The sequence below is a fragment of the Plutella xylostella genome, chromosome 17, assembly GCF_932276165.1.
Source record: "Plutella xylostella chromosome 17, ilPluXylo3.1, whole genome shotgun sequence".
NCBI lineage: Eukaryota > Metazoa > Arthropoda > Insecta > Lepidoptera > Plutellidae > Plutella > Plutella xylostella.
In genome coordinates, this window is record NC_063997.1 from 10269826 (window position 1) to 10286536 (window position 16711).

The 16711-nt window shown below is 40.7% G+C and overlaps 1 protein-coding gene across 3 annotated transcripts in view; it reads left to right on the forward strand.

Annotated features, from left to right (window-relative positions):
- LOC105390409 (myosin heavy chain, non-muscle) overlaps positions 1–12169 on the forward strand; it is a 65606-nt gene extending 53437 nt beyond the window's left edge. For 2 of the 3 annotated variants that reach the window (XM_048626996.1, XM_048626997.1), the window contains 12 exons: positions 777–880; positions 1381–1509; positions 2007–2255; positions 2887–3057; positions 3735–3869; positions 4328–4447; positions 5241–5360; positions 5806–5955; positions 6501–6683; positions 7448–7611; positions 9484–9615; positions 11607–12169. In XM_048626996.1, coding sequence (XP_048482953.1) covers positions 777–880; positions 1381–1509; positions 2007–2255; positions 2887–3057; positions 3735–3869; positions 4328–4447; positions 5241–5360; positions 5806–5955; positions 6501–6683; positions 7448–7611; positions 9484–9615; positions 11607–11619 — 1670 coding nt within the window. In that variant the 3' untranslated portion in view covers positions 11620–12169. The remainder of the gene's footprint in view (positions 1–776; positions 881–1380; positions 1510–2006; positions 2256–2886; positions 3058–3734; positions 3870–4327; positions 4448–5240; positions 5361–5805; positions 5956–6500; positions 6684–7447; positions 7612–9483; positions 9616–11606) is intronic. The other variant, XM_048626998.1, reaches the window with a different exon arrangement.
- Positions 12170–16711: the final 4542 nt, after the last annotated feature.

Sequence of the window (16711 nt, forward strand, 5' to 3'; positions counted from 1 at the left end):
CTGACTCTACAAGAGTGAGTATAGTGCAGGTGGCAGCCCTGACTCTACAAGAGTGAGTATAGTGCAGGTGGCGGCCCTGACTCTACAAGAGTGAGTATAGTGCAGGTGGCAGCCCTGACTCTACAAGAGTGAGTATAGTGCAGGTGGCAGCCCTGACTCTACAAGAGTGAGTATAGTGCAGGTGGCAGCCCTGACTCTACAAGAGTGAGTATAGTGCAGGTGGCGGCCCTGACTCTACAAGAGTGAGTATAGTGCAGGTGGCAGCCCTGACTCTACAAGAGTGAGTATAGTGCAGGTGGCAGCCCTGACTCTACAAGAGTGAGTATAGTGCAGGTGGCAGCCCTGACTCTACAAGAAGCTCAGCAAGGACATCGAGGCGCTGCACCGGCAGATCGACAAGCTGCAGCAGGCCAACGACAAGCTGGACAAGAGTGAGTATAGAACCCTTAGTGGCAACCCTAAGTGTGCAAGAAGAAGGCGGAGGCAGTGGCTGCTGGTAGCCCTAACTCTGCGTATAGTAACCGCAAGTGGCAGCCCTTAGGGGGGGGAAAGGGATTAGAAAGCTGAACAATTTTACTCAGAGTTCATAGTCTAACTAAAGACAAAGGTCTTTAATCATCAAGGTGATGTAAGTGATGATGACGTTTCAAACGTAGACACTGGCGGTTGGAATGATCAACTCCTTGCTACAAAAGCTTTGATCCAAAGGATCATACCAGAAATGAGGCAATTTATAAATTAACTAACTAACCTATGAAATGTGACCTATTCTCCAGGCAAAAAGAAGATCCAGGCGGAGCTGGAGGACACGAACATCGAGCTGGAGGCGCAGCGCGGGAAGGTCATGGAGCTCGAGAAGAAGCAGAAGAGCTTCGACAAGGTAACGTTGAGAGGCAGGCTATTCATGTAGATGTAGAGCCTGGCAAAAAGAGCAGGACATTTAAAAAGACCAATTTGTAAATTTTACCTTCACTCTTTATTATTGACTGATTGACTGATAGTTAAATAAATATAGAAAATACAGCATTAAGCCCACCTTTTGTGCATTTATTATATATTTGTGCAATAAAGAATTAAATAAATAAATAAATACCTATATAACATACCGTTTCATGATCTCTTATTATTCGGTTTATGGTTAACTTAGCAAAGCGTCAACTGAAAGTTTCTTGTGGAATATGTAATTTAATTTGTGATCAACCAATATTTATCAAAAAAATATATTCAGTATGCTTAGATTGCTTAGAATCTAATCTTATTATTGATTCCGTTTAAGTTTACCCTCAGCATATCACCCCTATCGTAATAAAATAACAAATCGCTACACCAACCTTTTATCACGTTTTCCATATTATTTTGTTAACTTATAACTTTGTTCAGGTTGTTGCGGAAGAGCGGGCAGTAGCTGAGCGGTACGCAGCCGAACGAGACCAGGCGGAGCGCGAGGCGAGGGAGAAGGAGACTCGCGTGCTCTCACTCACTCGCGAGCTGGACGACGCCGCCGAGAAGGTAAAACTACTCTTATATAATATGTTTATACATAACTTACTCGCAATAGTAAATGGGCTGAAGAATGGGCGGTGGTAGAGTGGAGCGCGACCAGGCGGAGCGCGAGGCGAGGGAGAAGGAGACTCGCGTGCTCTCGCTCACTCACGAGCTCTCGCTCACTCGCGAGCTGGACGACGCCGCCGAGAAGGTAACATTACTTTTACAATTTTATACACAAGATTACCTTTTTAGGTGTCGATCTTAAGGCGAGAAGAAGGACTGAACGACGGCACAGCGTAGATAAAATAGCGTTGTAATAGCATTAAATTAAGCTTTGATTACATAATACTTTCACCTTATAGTTTTAATGGACAGGATACTAAAGCAATTATTGATAAACCCCTCCAGTTTTCATAAGACCACGCTTTGTGTTCCATGATAATGCAGGGCATAATACTATTCTAGCTATTCTTAAATACATGAATATGACTAAACTACAAAAAATCTCTCCTCAACAGATCGAAGAACTAGAACGCAGCAAACGCCTCCTCCAATCAGAGCTGGACGAGCTCGCCAACACGCAAGGCACCGCCGACAAGAACGTCCACGAGTTAGAGAAAGCAAAGAGGGCGCTAGAGTCGCAACTGGCGGAACTGAAGGCGCAGAATGAGGAGATTGAAGACGATCTGCAGTTGACTGAAGACGCCAAGTTGAGGTTGGAGGTTAACATGCAGGCGATGCGCGCGCAGTTTGAGAGGGATCTGCAGGTTTGTGTGTTTGGTTTTTATTGAAGTGAGTTGAAATTGTACGAATGTGTTCGTGCTGGATTGAGCGATTATTAAGTTTTTTATTTTTGAGGTTACCTGCTGTGAGCGCTATAGGTTACGTCTTATCAAAATCAGTACGGAAAATATGTTTTTTTAATTGTGTATGTAGAGAAAAATACAGTTTATTTTGTGAAATTTGTTGTTTTAACTATGTTTACGTTAGCAAATGATTAGTAAACTCACATTCATCATCATCATCACGACCCATTACGTCCCCACTGCTGGGGCACGGGTCTCCTTCCAATGAAGGAAGGGTTTAGGCCTAGTCCACCACGCTGGCCAAGTGCGGGTTGGTGGACCCCAACACAAGCAAGCTTGTGCTGAGAGAGTTGTCGGGTAAGTGGGCAACCCGACTGTCAGATGTTTTCAAGCCGCCCGAAGGCCTCTGACTAGGCTTAACGACTGCTGCCGAAGCAGCAACCGGGACCCACGGCTTAACGTGCCGTCCGAAGCACGGAAGCGTCCAGAAAAGCACCACTTGAAGTAAACTCACATAATTATGAGTAAATATCGTTTAGCCCACATAAATCACGCCTATAAGGCTCCTAAATACCCAATCCCAATTTCCCAGGCTAAAGAAGAGCAAGGCGAGGAGAAGCGGCGCGGCATAGTCAAGCAACTTCGCGACTTAGAAGCGGAGTTAGAAGAGGAGAGGAAGCAGCGCGCCGCCGCCGTCGCGCTGCGCAAGAAGATGGAGGCCGAGCTGAAGGATGATGAGCAAGCACTGCATCTAGCCAACAAGGTATGTGTGCCATATAGCCTGGATATAGTACAGTAAGGTGCAGATAAACCTGACCCCCTCAGAAGCATTGTTAGTATGAGAGGGGGGTCAGGTTTCTTTGCACCTGACCGTACATAAATATAAGCACCGTCGCGCTGCGCAAGAAGATGGAGGCCGAGCTGAAGGACGACGAGCAAGCACTGCATCTGGCTAACAAGGCATGTGCTCTACAGGGTGATGCAAAAAGGGTATACTAAGCTGAAAGAGGGTGACTCAGAGGGTCATTCTGAATAACTTTTGTTCTAAGAGTTTTGGAAATTCACGAATATACCGTTTCCTTTCTTAAATAGGGCCTTTAGTGACCAACAACAGAACAAACGGATTTACTAGGTGAAGCCATAATATACACGACCAGTATGTGACATTTGAAATATACTATGCCCAAGTTTTCTGGTGGTGGATGTTGATAAATTTGATAATAAACAAGTTTTCCATATGCATGTACCGTCAGCTGCAGAATGCATAAGTAGATTTACACTTTTGCACTTTGTTAAACAAAGAAACTGTCAATGTTTGCATGAATAGGAGTAATTTAGTGTGACAAGATACAAAAACGGCTGTATTTGATGTCCCCATTTTTTTACATTCTATCCGTCGTACCTATATCTAACAATTATCTCCATCTCTCTTTATTTCAGGTGAAAGAAGACGCGCTGAAGCAAGTGAAGAAGCTGCAGCTGCAGCTCAAAGAGTCTCTTCGCGAGGGCGAGGAGGCGCGCGCCGCCCGCGACGAGGCCGCCGCCACCGCAAGAGACGCCGAGCGTCGCGTTAAGGTAACATTCATCATCATCATCAACCCCCGTACATTGGTTGCAGAATGACCGCTTCACAAATTCTTCTAATCGAACACCCGGGAGGGCTACTCTGTAATGTCGAAAAACGAACGAACGAGAGTATCGTTCGCGCAGTAGCTCTCGGAATCTTAGTTTTTCGTCGTACAAAGTGAACCCCCCCTAGAGAGTGTATATATGCCACTCCCAAGAGGCACCATGAAGTTTAATCAAAATTGTAACCTTGTGCATGTGATTTGTACGACACAGGTTCACCTAGTGTAAGGATCAAATAATAATAGTTATCTTTTGGACAAGAACGTACTAGATATAACAAGAACATATGTTTTTTTAGTTGCCTTCAATTTATAATGTAAATGTATTCCTCTCCCACGACACTTCCGAACTCTAAGAGTTTGTAAAAAAAAAACGTTCATGAATGTTTTTTTTTACATTTACAGGTTCTGGAGGCAGAAGCGATGCAGCAGGCCGAGGAGCTGTCCGCGAGCGAGCGCGCGCGGCGCCAGGCCGAGGCGGAGCGCGACGAGCTGCTGGACGAGGTCAACAACACCAGCAGCAAGGTAAGATATTCTATTCTCTGTGGGGCGAAGTACCTGGAGAGTTACTGTAAACTGACGAAAATCGAACGAAAGAGAGGTTTCGTGTAATCGGCACATTTATTACAATGAGATAGAGTCGTGGCTGGCGCAGCAGCGCCAAAAAACTTCGTTTTTCGTCATATAGAGTGACCCCTCTGCACCTGGCTCTCTCGAATGGAACCTTTGTGCATATCCTCTGGAGCGACGCAGCGGGGAGGGGGGTCTGTCACACTGGAGCCAGTCCTCGCAGGTCCTGGAAGCAGAAGCGATGCAGCAAGCCGAGGAGCTGTCCGCGAGCGAGCGCGCGGCGCCAGGCCGAGGCGGAGCGCGACGAGCTGCTCGACGAGGTCAACAACACCAGCAGCAAGGTATAGATACTTATTTTATAGGGGAGGGCAACCAGTGCCTTTTCGCCATTGCCATTCCCTTCACGCCATTCCCTAAAAGATCTAGGTTCCAAGCATAAACACGCGAGTCCCCAGCTACTGCAGCTAGGCCGACGACGTCAATAACACCAGCAGCAAGGTATAGTTATTTGCAACCAGTGCCTATTCGTCACTGCGAGCTAAAGGATATTGTGACTTTCCTTGCCGAGTCAAAACTCATTCTCCAGGTCCAGGTAAACTTTTGAGGCGGTTTTAAACAGCATGCATTCCGCAAGTAATAAGGCTCCCTTTTGTTCTATTTCTGTAAAATTGCTGAATGAAGAATATTGTTTTGTAATACTTACCTATGTATATGCAACTTGGTGTACTAAAATAACGTTACATTTCAGGGCACCCTCCTCATCGACGAGAAGAAGCGTCTGGAGGCGCGGATAGCGGCGCTGGAGGAGGACCTGGACGAGGAGCAGTCCAACAACGAGATCCTCAACGACCGGCTCAGGAAGTCACAGGTAACGTGACAAGCGGCTTATGGCGAAGGGGATGGGTTAGGAGGCGCAGATGCAAGGTTATCTCTCACGCGCCACATTGGCCATCGATTCGGGTGGATGAGTGAGCGGGATAGATGATTATCATGATAAGATTTTATCGATGACTATCTAAGTAAGATACAGTCTTTTAGGGTCCGTACGCTAAATAGCGAATAGGTGGCTCGCAACACGGTGTAGTCACGCTCTCTCCTATAGGACACCTATCAGTGCGAGACGCGTTTGCAATACGACGTACGCTCAGTTCCATACTCTGGACTAATGTAATTTGTCAAAGTATTAAACCATCAATATTTTCATAGCAGTTTTGAGAGCTTCAAAAGAAAAAAAATGGTATTGGTACTGATGAAGCGGACAATTTTTTTTGTTTTATTCATCACACTATAATACCTCATTTCCCTCCCCACAGAACCAAATCGACCAGCTCACCATGGAGCTGGGCACGGAGAAGTCGGGCACGCAGAAGCTGGAGAGCGGCAAGCTGGTGCTGGAGCGCCAGAACAAGGAGCTCAAGGCCAAGCTGGCCGAGCTGGAGACCGCCACCAGGACGAAGACCAAGGTATGTGGCTACAGAACAGATTAATGAATAGTAATCCTTCAGGGGCACCTGTCCACTTTCCTATTTCGGAGTATGTCTCTCGGACATTTCCGATATTGAAAGAGTGACATGGGTCATAGTAAGGACCAATAGCAATGCATCAATAAATTACGTGGAATAATATCAACGCAGAAAAACTATTTCACTAATTTTGTAATATTTTGCTACATTTACCCTCTGTTGTATGTGGAAGTGACATTTGAAAGTATTAGGAGTAAGAGGATTCAGACGGTTTTTATAAAGCGCGTAATGTAGAACGCATTTAAGCGCGTAGTCTAAAACGACCGTATACGCGATGAAAAATACGCCAGTTTGAAACCGCTCTTAGTGACCTATTCATCTACAGATGTTGCAAAAAGTGGTATGATATACTGAAAGTCGTTTACTCAGTGCCTTATTTTGAACTAAGATACTCGCCTTTGACTAAAAATTACGGTTTTCAAAAGCCATAAATATATACATAATTTACCAATGTAAAATCGACCATACCCCACTTTTACTTACAGAGCATGATAACATCGCTCGAGCTGAAGGTGGCCAACCTCGAGGAGCAACTAGAAGCGGAGTCCCGCGAGCGCCTCGCGCAGCAGAAGGCCAACCGCAAGATGGACAAGAAGATGAAGGAGCTGGCGCTGCAGCTGGATGAAGAGCGGCGTCATGCCGACCAGTACAAGGAACAGATTGAGAAGGTGAGGGGCTGATTGGTGTCTGACCGGATAATAGTAATAAGCGCGGCGATGATTGGTTAATGGCCGGCCAATCGTAACGCGCGAATGCCGCGAATGAAGACATCCGTTCAAGGCGTAAGCACTCCAGCTAGGTAGGTAGGAAAGGCTTCTGCGTTACGATTGGTCACTTGCTTTTTAAATGCGGCCAATGGCAAAGCGTGAACCGACACGCGGGTGTCTTCGAATGTTCTGCTATTCACTGAAGCTATGTATTAGATTGAGCTCAGGAGTAGGCACACTGCAAGATGGACAAGAAGATGAAGGAACTGGCGCTGCAGCTGGATGAGGAGCGGCGCCATGCCGACCAGTACAAGGAACAGATTGAGAAGGTGAGGGGTTCGAAGTGATGATTGGTCGATGGCCGGCCAATCATAATAAGCGCGGCGATGTTTGGTCAATGGCCGGCCAATCGTAACGAGCGAATGCCGCGCTATGTGTAGGGAAAATTAAGAGATCCCTTCAACGAGTAAGCGCTCCAGCTCGGTAGGAAAGGCCTTTCTGCGTTACGATTGGTCACTTGCTTTTTCAATGCAGCCGGTAAAGCGTGAACCGACGCGTGAATGGCTGAATGAAAAGGGTGCGCCAGACGTGTATAAAGTACAGTTTATACGTCATTCGTTAAGGGTCCTTTTGTGTACCCTCGTGTATAGATATTAGGATGAAGCTAAATATCATGTCTACTGCCTCATTCAGATCGTATAAGTAACTTTAATTCCCTCCCACAGATGAACAACCGCGTGAAAGCGCTCAAGCGTCAGCTGGACGAGGTGGAGGAGGAGGTGCAGCGCGAGAAGGTCGGCAAGAGGAAGGCGCAGCGCGAGCTGGAGGACATCCTCGAGACGCACGAGACCCTGTCGCGGGAGTGCACCAACCTGAGGAACAAGCTCAGGTGAGGATAGACATTTGCCCTGAAAAACTGTCAAAACCGCCTCAGTTTTTTGCGATCCGACGTCGCAAAAAACTCGATCGCAGTTTAGTATAGAAGCCCTAAATGCTTGTAGGTCAAAGGGTAGGCGTACATGTTTTGTGTGCTGTTGTAGGCTAACTGTGATGACACTGAGCGCACTTTTAGCAGGAGTGACCATACTGTATGGTAGTCTCTTGATTATCGTTCTCGTGCGTTGACGTACGAACGCGTTGCGTACGCGTCCACTGGTATAGTTTATAGTTGCTTAAGATGCGCCATTTTACATAAGTTCATATATACCTTTGACAATCGTCCTCTTTGGTTCTCATTTACCCTTATTAACCTTTCCTATGCCGAACGGCCGCGCACACATGTAACTGCCGTCTGCCGGCGCTTTTTGACAGAAGAGAGCGCCCGCGCGGGAATCACATTTATATGAATATTTGGGTATTATTGTTTGGTACTCAATAATGTATCGATTGTAATTTATTGTCAGATAGCTAATGAACGTGTTACAATGAATTTTATTGGTTATAATTGTTTTATTTGATTTCTATGGGTCATTGATTACAGATTTTTGCTTGAAACTGCACCCATCACAGAAAAATACCTCTATTTCAATATAATTATAGTTTCAATCCAGGTTTTTTTATATTTATTACTTGGAGAGATTATATAGCTATCAACTGATATCAATAAAATATGAACTCTAGAGTAAATAGATTCATAATTTACATTTTGAAAACTGATCATAATTTGCTTTATTTCAAAAGACTCCATTTTCTGTACATGTGCATGTGTGCGTGACAAGAGCTTGCTCCAGTGCGCCGTGTGACAGATCTGTCCCAAATCAAGGGTGTTCACTTTTGATGAAGTAAAACATGAATGATAATATTTTTATAATGTTTCGTATTTTAGCGTACTAAATTATAAAAACTTAAAAGTAAGTTACTTACTGCATCATATTTAGTTATTTGTTAACCTACTTTTCACAAATATGATACTATAAATATATACATATATAAACACATATATTTATTTATATAAATAGGACAGGTGATCACCCTCTCAGACTCATCTACACATCGATATCATTCTAAAGAGCCTAAACTTCACGTTCACTAGACCGATGATCCTAAAAAATAAAACACGCTGTATAACAACCCAACGCGCTTCGTGTACATACACGAGCGGCGGCCATTTTGTTTGCGTATGTGTGTGTGTGTGAATTTTGGATGCACCTTGATAAATATAGATATTCTCTAATATTTTGGCTATTTATTGAATAAACTGATATAAATATGTATTATCAATAAAATTATCTTTATAAATGAAATAAATTATTTATTGATGTTTTTACATAAAAGACTAGAAAACAGTTTTGAAAGTTACGCACCCTTCAGGCAATAATTCGGTACAATTTTAGATCGATAAAAACTTCATTTTTTGTAATTTTTTATATTATTGATTTATCACTATACCTTCAAAATTGAATAAATAACAAGAAAACATAGTATTTACTTAGCTTTTGACGTTTTTCCATACGAAATCACTATTTTATTACCAACAGTCGCGAGTACAAGGATTGTTCAAGGTACCAAAATTTGAATTTCGCGCTACTAGTAAACAAGTGAAGTTTTTGACTCAATGAATGTTGTCGATGGTTGTTTCATTCATATAGAATAAATTACAGGTGATTTCATACTCTATTTTATGGTAATTAATAACTAAAATCACAAAAATCGCGATGAAGTGCTCTTGGGACAGATCTGTCACTAGGCAGACAAGGGGGGTTGGGACAGATCTGGCACACGGCATTCTAGAGGTTAACACGGCATTAAATCTAATTTCCAGAAGGCAAGGCGCCCCGATCGGCCTGTCTGGCTCGTCCACGTCATCGCGGCTAAAGCGAGGCTCGCTGGCGCCGGGCGCGGGCTCCGGCGACGAGTCTCTGGACGACGTCAACGAGAGCACCAACAGCGTCGAGTAATGCAACGGAGCAACCTCGCGCGCGACGTAAACCCGGGGGTTACTCTATACTGGCGAAAAACGAACGAGAGCTGTATAATCGGCACGTTTAATACAACGAGCAGCAGCGCAACGAAACTTAGTTTTTCGTCATATATAGTGACCCTCCAGAATCTAACGATGCGACGCCATGTTTTTGCAGATGTTATAATGCGCGTGCACGTTCTGTAAAGAGGTTTTGGAGCGCGTGAGGTTGCCCAGATAAGGATTGGATTTGTGCGACGCTGACAGGAGGCAATAGGGGAATTTGTTGCATGATTTATAATTTTAATATACGTTTGCCGGTCCACCGCAAGATATTTTTTTAATAATTTACTCGTTCTTTTTTATGGATACGGTTGCCTCCTGTCATCGTCGTTTATTCAACATCAGTGTCAAATTTTAACATTAATAGGCCAAGTTAACGTCGCTTGAATGCTAAGAAATTGTGGATGTATCAGCCTTGTATTGTATTGTTATCGCTCGCAATAAATTTTACAATAATGGAAAACAATGTGTGATTATCGTAAACTATACTTTATAAATTTCTTGAATAGTATTTAAGTATTGAGCAGTTAGTCTCGTTATACAGTCAGTAAAGCAGACAATGTTAAAGTGAATGGAAATAACCGGTGCTTTTAATAGCATTTATGGATAATTAGAATCTCTTAACAAATCGGAGCATTTTAATTCAGTATTAACAACGAAACATTCCTGTCATTTGAGTTTACAATTTTACCAGCTGACGTAGTCTAGCGTAAAATGATAAATTTACTCATTGGTGATATTATTATGAAATTAAAATTTAAAGTATTACTTATTGTGGCTAAAGTACTTCGTAGAAACACGGTTTGCAAACCAATTAGCCGTTTCGCTCGGCACTGTGTGAACAGTCCAAGCTATAATGAACCTAATGGTGTTTGAACTGTGGTAATAATGGACAACATTTCATTTTCTTTACCCTATATTTTTAGTAGTTATTCGGAAAGTTTATACAAAATTAGTGGACCCGTATTTTTTTATTTTGTATATACATAAATTTTTGCATGTTATTTTTAACTTTAAAGTTAATTATTTTAAAACCGGAAGTGACGTTACATATTAGGCTCAATTTTTATTTTTGTCTATTGCCTGAGTCTCGAAAAAAAACATAAATGACACTGACAAGTGACATTTAAACTTTGTTTACATGCCAACCAACAAATGGGTCATTTTCAAATGACCTTGATATTTCTGATGATGGAAAGTAGGTACTTATCATGTAAAAAAATAAGCAGAAGCATTTTTTCAGCTGTGTAGGCGGTGGCATGCTCTGGGACATATTATATAGAGGTCATCTCTTAATAATAAATAAAAAAAATAGTCAGAAAGTGTCAGAACAGAATTAATGAAAATGACCCAAATAAATAACAACGTCACGATAAAACGTCAACGTCAATCAAAAATGAAAGTGACAGTTACTTTGTTTTTAAATCTATAGGCTTTGATCATCAAAATGCATCGCACCTGATGCATGACGTCATCAGCACTTTTTTACTATTTTATGATTTTCTCGAAAATGATACATCCAAAAAATACAAAAACATTTTTTTTGTGGCCTTTAGAGCTAAATCTCGAAATGGTTTTCGATTTATAGCAGCTTTAGTTTTTTGAAATGTTGTCCATTCGATCGATCCGTGCATTTAATACGACTGAGTGAGAAAGACTGTTGTCGATATACTACTGTAACTCGTTGGCTCAACTGTTGCTACACCATCCTTCACCATGTAAATACATCAGTGTCTCGATCGCTGAACGCTTAGTTGCCATACAAATATTATTGATAGTTAAGTAAGGACATAAGCTATTTTTACTGTAACAGTATAATTTCTCTTCAACTGGTAACACTGTCATGCTTTTTTAACGTTTCAATAACGACTGATGTTTCAGTACAAATTTTCGTAGTTACTGACCGGTTTTTGGTTTAACAGTTCTTGGACGTGACTTTCTGCCGGAGTAGACGGGTGTCCCGCGCCGAATCAACTCAACATCGCAAATGGTCGTATTAATTGGTCTTTTTAATGAAATTTTGTATGTTAACGGCTGTTTCTCTGTTAAAGCTCTTGGGAAGGTATTTAAACTTGTTCGCAATGTAAATACAACTTCGCCAATCATGTATCGCTGAGATGCTGTCGTAATAGCATAGACTTAGGTAAGATTGGTAGTAACAAAACGTGGCCTTAGGTTTTTTACGGACTAGAGGGAAGGCGGCCTAAAACTTTTGTATTTGATATTGAACATTGTGTATCGTGCGAGCATTTTTATCGCTATATCTACCGAAGTCTATTGTAAAGACCTCTTTTTTAATTATTTACCTAGTTTTTTTCTGAATAATAATAATATAAAATTAATGTAAGTAAACCATTGAGCATAAACATATTTTACATAAATATTATATTTAATTATTAACAATATTGATAATTGTAAAATTGGCCATAGGTTGTAACAAGTTATCAGTTGGTATGCCAATTAAACAATTTTTCATGATTTTTAACTGATTGTTTTATTTGATCTCCCCTGACGAACTGAATCCTATCGAAATACGTACTTATATAGGTAGGTTCAAGTACAAGGTACGCAGGGAGACCCGCACACGATGGACAAGTGTCCTTGTCGATAGTTCCTTCTATCCGACTTTTTATTGCACTTATTGCAATCTATTGCAATATATTGTACGTTATACTTACATAATTATTTTCCTTTGTTCCCAGCCAGTCACACCTCAACCAGTCACACTGTTACTCGTTGGGAATTTTATGTTCAAAATTCCCATCAGTCCACACTCTGTTACTCGTTGAAACACCCTTTTCCTTCATTCCCAACGTGTCACATACAACTGTAACACTGTAACTAGTTGGGACTATGAAAATAAAAATTCCCAACAAAAATGTAATCTATATATGCCTGTTTTTATAAATAAATAAAATAATAACAAGTCACAGTAACTTGTTGGGATTTTCAATGAAGAATTTTCCACCATAGACCAAACCGATTATAGAATAGAATAAGTACACTTCATTTGTACACCCCAAAAGAATAATAAAATATATAACTGAACACAAAAGAGTAGAGATTAATGTTTTTGGAACTAAACAGATTTAAACCTGGCAATTAAAAAAAACTTGTGATTTGTGGTCTGTTTCTATGGTTTGAATGTCAAACTCGCCCTGTTCCTGTATAAACAAATCGAATTTTGCTTAATTTTGGAGTTTTGTGGATTGTTGAGTTTGTTCACGAAGTGAAAATGAATAAAACCATTCGCAGCGAAGCTAGACAGATGATTTACAGCGTTTACCTACGATGTTTGGCGGAGAATGAGGCTGGAGAAGTATTAGTCAATATATACGATGTTTATGAAAGAGCAGCGTTTTATACTGGTGAGTAGGTACTTAATTTCTAACCATTAACATACATTGCTTATATTTCTTGTAAAAAAGTACTATTTTGATGTAATAGAATGCCTTTCAATGTGTATTTGTTATTCTTATAGAGGTTAGAAAATACTAGTGTCAAACGTTACATGACATCAGGGTCTGGATGCTAATGTTGTTAAAACATCAGGTCTAGATACTTTTTTACTAAGCCCCGACTCAAAAAGGGTATCGATAAGTTTTACAGCTGTGGGTGTCTATGTGTGTCGGTCTCTCCGTGTTAGAGTACCTATTGTAAAAATATGTGGAAGAATAAAATATGTAATGCCGAGTTGCAGAAAGGGACTTTAAGCTAATGTGGACATTAAATCTATGTCTGTCTCTTTCTGTCCGTATACTGTCAAAGCAAGGCAACAATACATTTAATGCCGACATTAACTTAAAGATCCTTTCTGCAACTCAGTGTAAGAGTCGGTATAAATTCCCCAGACATAATAATTTGCAAGTCACTGCTTTTCTGACCAATTAAATAATTTGTTACAGGAAAATCGGTAAACACAGTTTTAGAAGAATTGCCGAGGCACATTTGAACTTTTTCCTGAGCAAGAAAAAACTGTAATAAAATATTGATGTGTGATTTTTATTTTTATTTATTTTTTTTTTGTTTTAAAAGAATTGCCGAGGCACATTTGAACTTTTTCCTGAGCAAGAAAAAACTGTAATAAAATATTGATGTGTGATACTATCACTTTTCTCCTATAGTAATTACATAATGGGATAACCAACACGTGTTTCAGTGCAAAAAAACATTATGAAATACACAATGAAATAAAAGTTACAGTTGATTTGATTTAATGAAATTCATTCAAAACTGCCCCCCTCCCCCCTATTAATTTCTTCTCTTAACATAAACCTCCCCAAAAAGTAGGATTTAATAATTAGTAAATTTTTGAAACATTTCTCGTTTTGATTTATTCTGCTAAAGTATCGTGATACTTTTGTCCGTTTTCTATACTATAATAGTGTGGCCACTTTCTTAGATTGCCACGCCCTCAATTATTCTCTACTCTTTTATGTTCAGCTAATACAAGTTGTAACTTAATTTGGATGCGGAAAGCTAAATATCACATCCAGTGGCGTGCTTTGGGAGAGGCCTACGTCCAGCAGTGGACTGCTATAGGCTAAAGATGATGAACCTAATTAGGGTACAAAAGGCGGTCCTATCACTAAAAGCGATATCTGCCAGACAACCTTTGGATGGAGCGAATAAGAGATTAAGGTAGATGGCGCTAGTGAAACCTCATCAAGTCTTTTGAGCCAATACAAGAGTCCAATGGATCTGAATTCCACCATATATTATATCATCGAGAAAAGACCCCCATCTAAGTAACTTAAATTACATTTTCTTCTTCGTTTAGAAAATCATCTCGAGATTTAAACGCCTTACGGACTTGAAATAAAAGGCTATTATCCGCAAAAAGTCATCTCTATTCATTTAAAATATTCACAACTGCTTAAAAGTTACATAAAAAAAGTTCAAAGCAACTTTAAAATGGCCGCCATTTCTAGAATATTGAGATTTGACCCCACATATGGGGGTTTTTTCTCGATGAAATTACTCATAGAATCCACCCTTAAGGTTTGTCGGGTCCGAAAAACAACACACTGTATAAGTCACAGTACCTAACTATCACTGGTTAGGCATCATCATCATTCATCATCACTGAACAAATCTTAACGAGTAACGGGAGAACAGTTGGGAATTTTCTAGTTTATGTTCCCATCCAGTTACAGCGGCTGGTTTGGAATTCAGAAATAAATCATTCCCAACGAGTAACACTCCCATCGGGTAACACTGTGACTAGATGGCAGACTTTTCATGAAGAATTCCCAACTGTATACAGTGTGACAGGTTTGATGTGTGACTCGATGGGAACAAAGGATTATTTTCCTCATACAAATTGACGGTCGTTTGCGGGCACCCTTTCGAACATTCGTGGAGGGGTAAAGGGTCTACTTGCACAAGGAGGACAAGGGAGTGTTCTGTGGGTCAGGGACACAAAGCAAATACGTCAGGGACCATGTGGCCTAGTCAGCCGCTCAGAACGAAAGCTACAACTATAAACGCTGACAGTAGGATAGCTATTGCGAGTCAGAGTGACTCGTATAAGGGTGCTTTTCCACCAGAGATGTGCTATGCTACGATGCTATGGATGCGTTTGATATCCACCAATCATATTATTGGTGCACATAGCTTAGCACTGGTGGAAACGGATTCAACTAAGATATGTTTTTTGTATGGAATGATGCGTGCTATGGATGTGTGCTATGGATGCGTGCTATGGATATGTGCTATGGACCATCGCGAGTGATGTAGCTATGTATGTGCAGAGCAGACCTACAGTATGCCCGCGTTAAAGACAGTAAGTATACACACTTTTATTTAAATACATATAGGTAGGTAGGTATTTCGGTAGTAGGTAGGTTGTTAACAACTATTTAAACGCAATATTTGAATATTTGTCATTCAGGAGGTATATTAATTTCTTTGAGCGAGTCGAGATGAAATTCGAGTGTCTTGCCATGACACCCTTCCCTCGTTATTGAAGTACGAGCAATATATATCTCTAACTTGATAACTTCCAAAATTTGATATGTCATTGTTGTAACTAAGATTAGTAAATATTGAGGTATCACTTGTAGTAGAACCACTAAGGTAATCAATTTCTGTTTGAATTAAATAATTATGCAACACACACGATGCTTTTACAACTTTATCTACTGTTTCCACTTTGCACTCGAAATCTTTGCGATACACGTACCATTTCCGCGCTAGTACACCAAATGTTGCTTCGACTATGCGACGGGCCCTTGATAATCTGTAATTAAATATGCGCTTTTGTGGATCTAATTGATCACGTGGGTATGGTCGCATAAAATTTTCCATCAAAGGGAAAGCTTCATCACCTATGAAAACAAAAGGTACTGGTTCTCCGCCTTCATATAATGGTTCGGGTTGAGGAATATTCAGTCTCTTTTCTCGCAGACGTCTTCCAAAACTACTGTCATTGAATATGCCTCCATCACTAAATCTGCCCATTGACCCTACGTCAACCATTATAATTTTTCTCTTAGCGTCAGCTAAACACATAAGGACAATGGAAAATCGATGTTTATAATTGAAAAAAGAGTATCCTGTATTTGCAGGACACGTGATGTAAACATGTTTTCCGTCAAGAGCCCCCAAACAATTCTTGAATTGCCATAGATCTTCAAATTCTTTTGCAATTCTTCTCCAATCATTTTCAGAAGGTTCTGGCATAACAAAAGGCTGCAGTACATTCCATAGGGCCGTGCAAACTTCATCAATAATTTTCGACACGGTTGATATTCCAATTCTGAAATTTTCTGCCAATTTCGTAAATGAGAGACCCGTTGCTAAATACCTGAAAAAAGAAATATGATTTTGATAAATATGAAAATTCAATGTTTTTTTTACTTATTACCACCCGTATTCTTTTAGGTAAAACCGCGAAAAATCGGTGGAAACAGTTGCGAGACAGCCACCGCGAAGTATTGAAGAGGATAAAATCCAAAAAAAGTGGTCAAGCTGCACCTAAAAAAAAAGAATGGAAGTATGATAAACACATGGAGTTTCTTTTGCC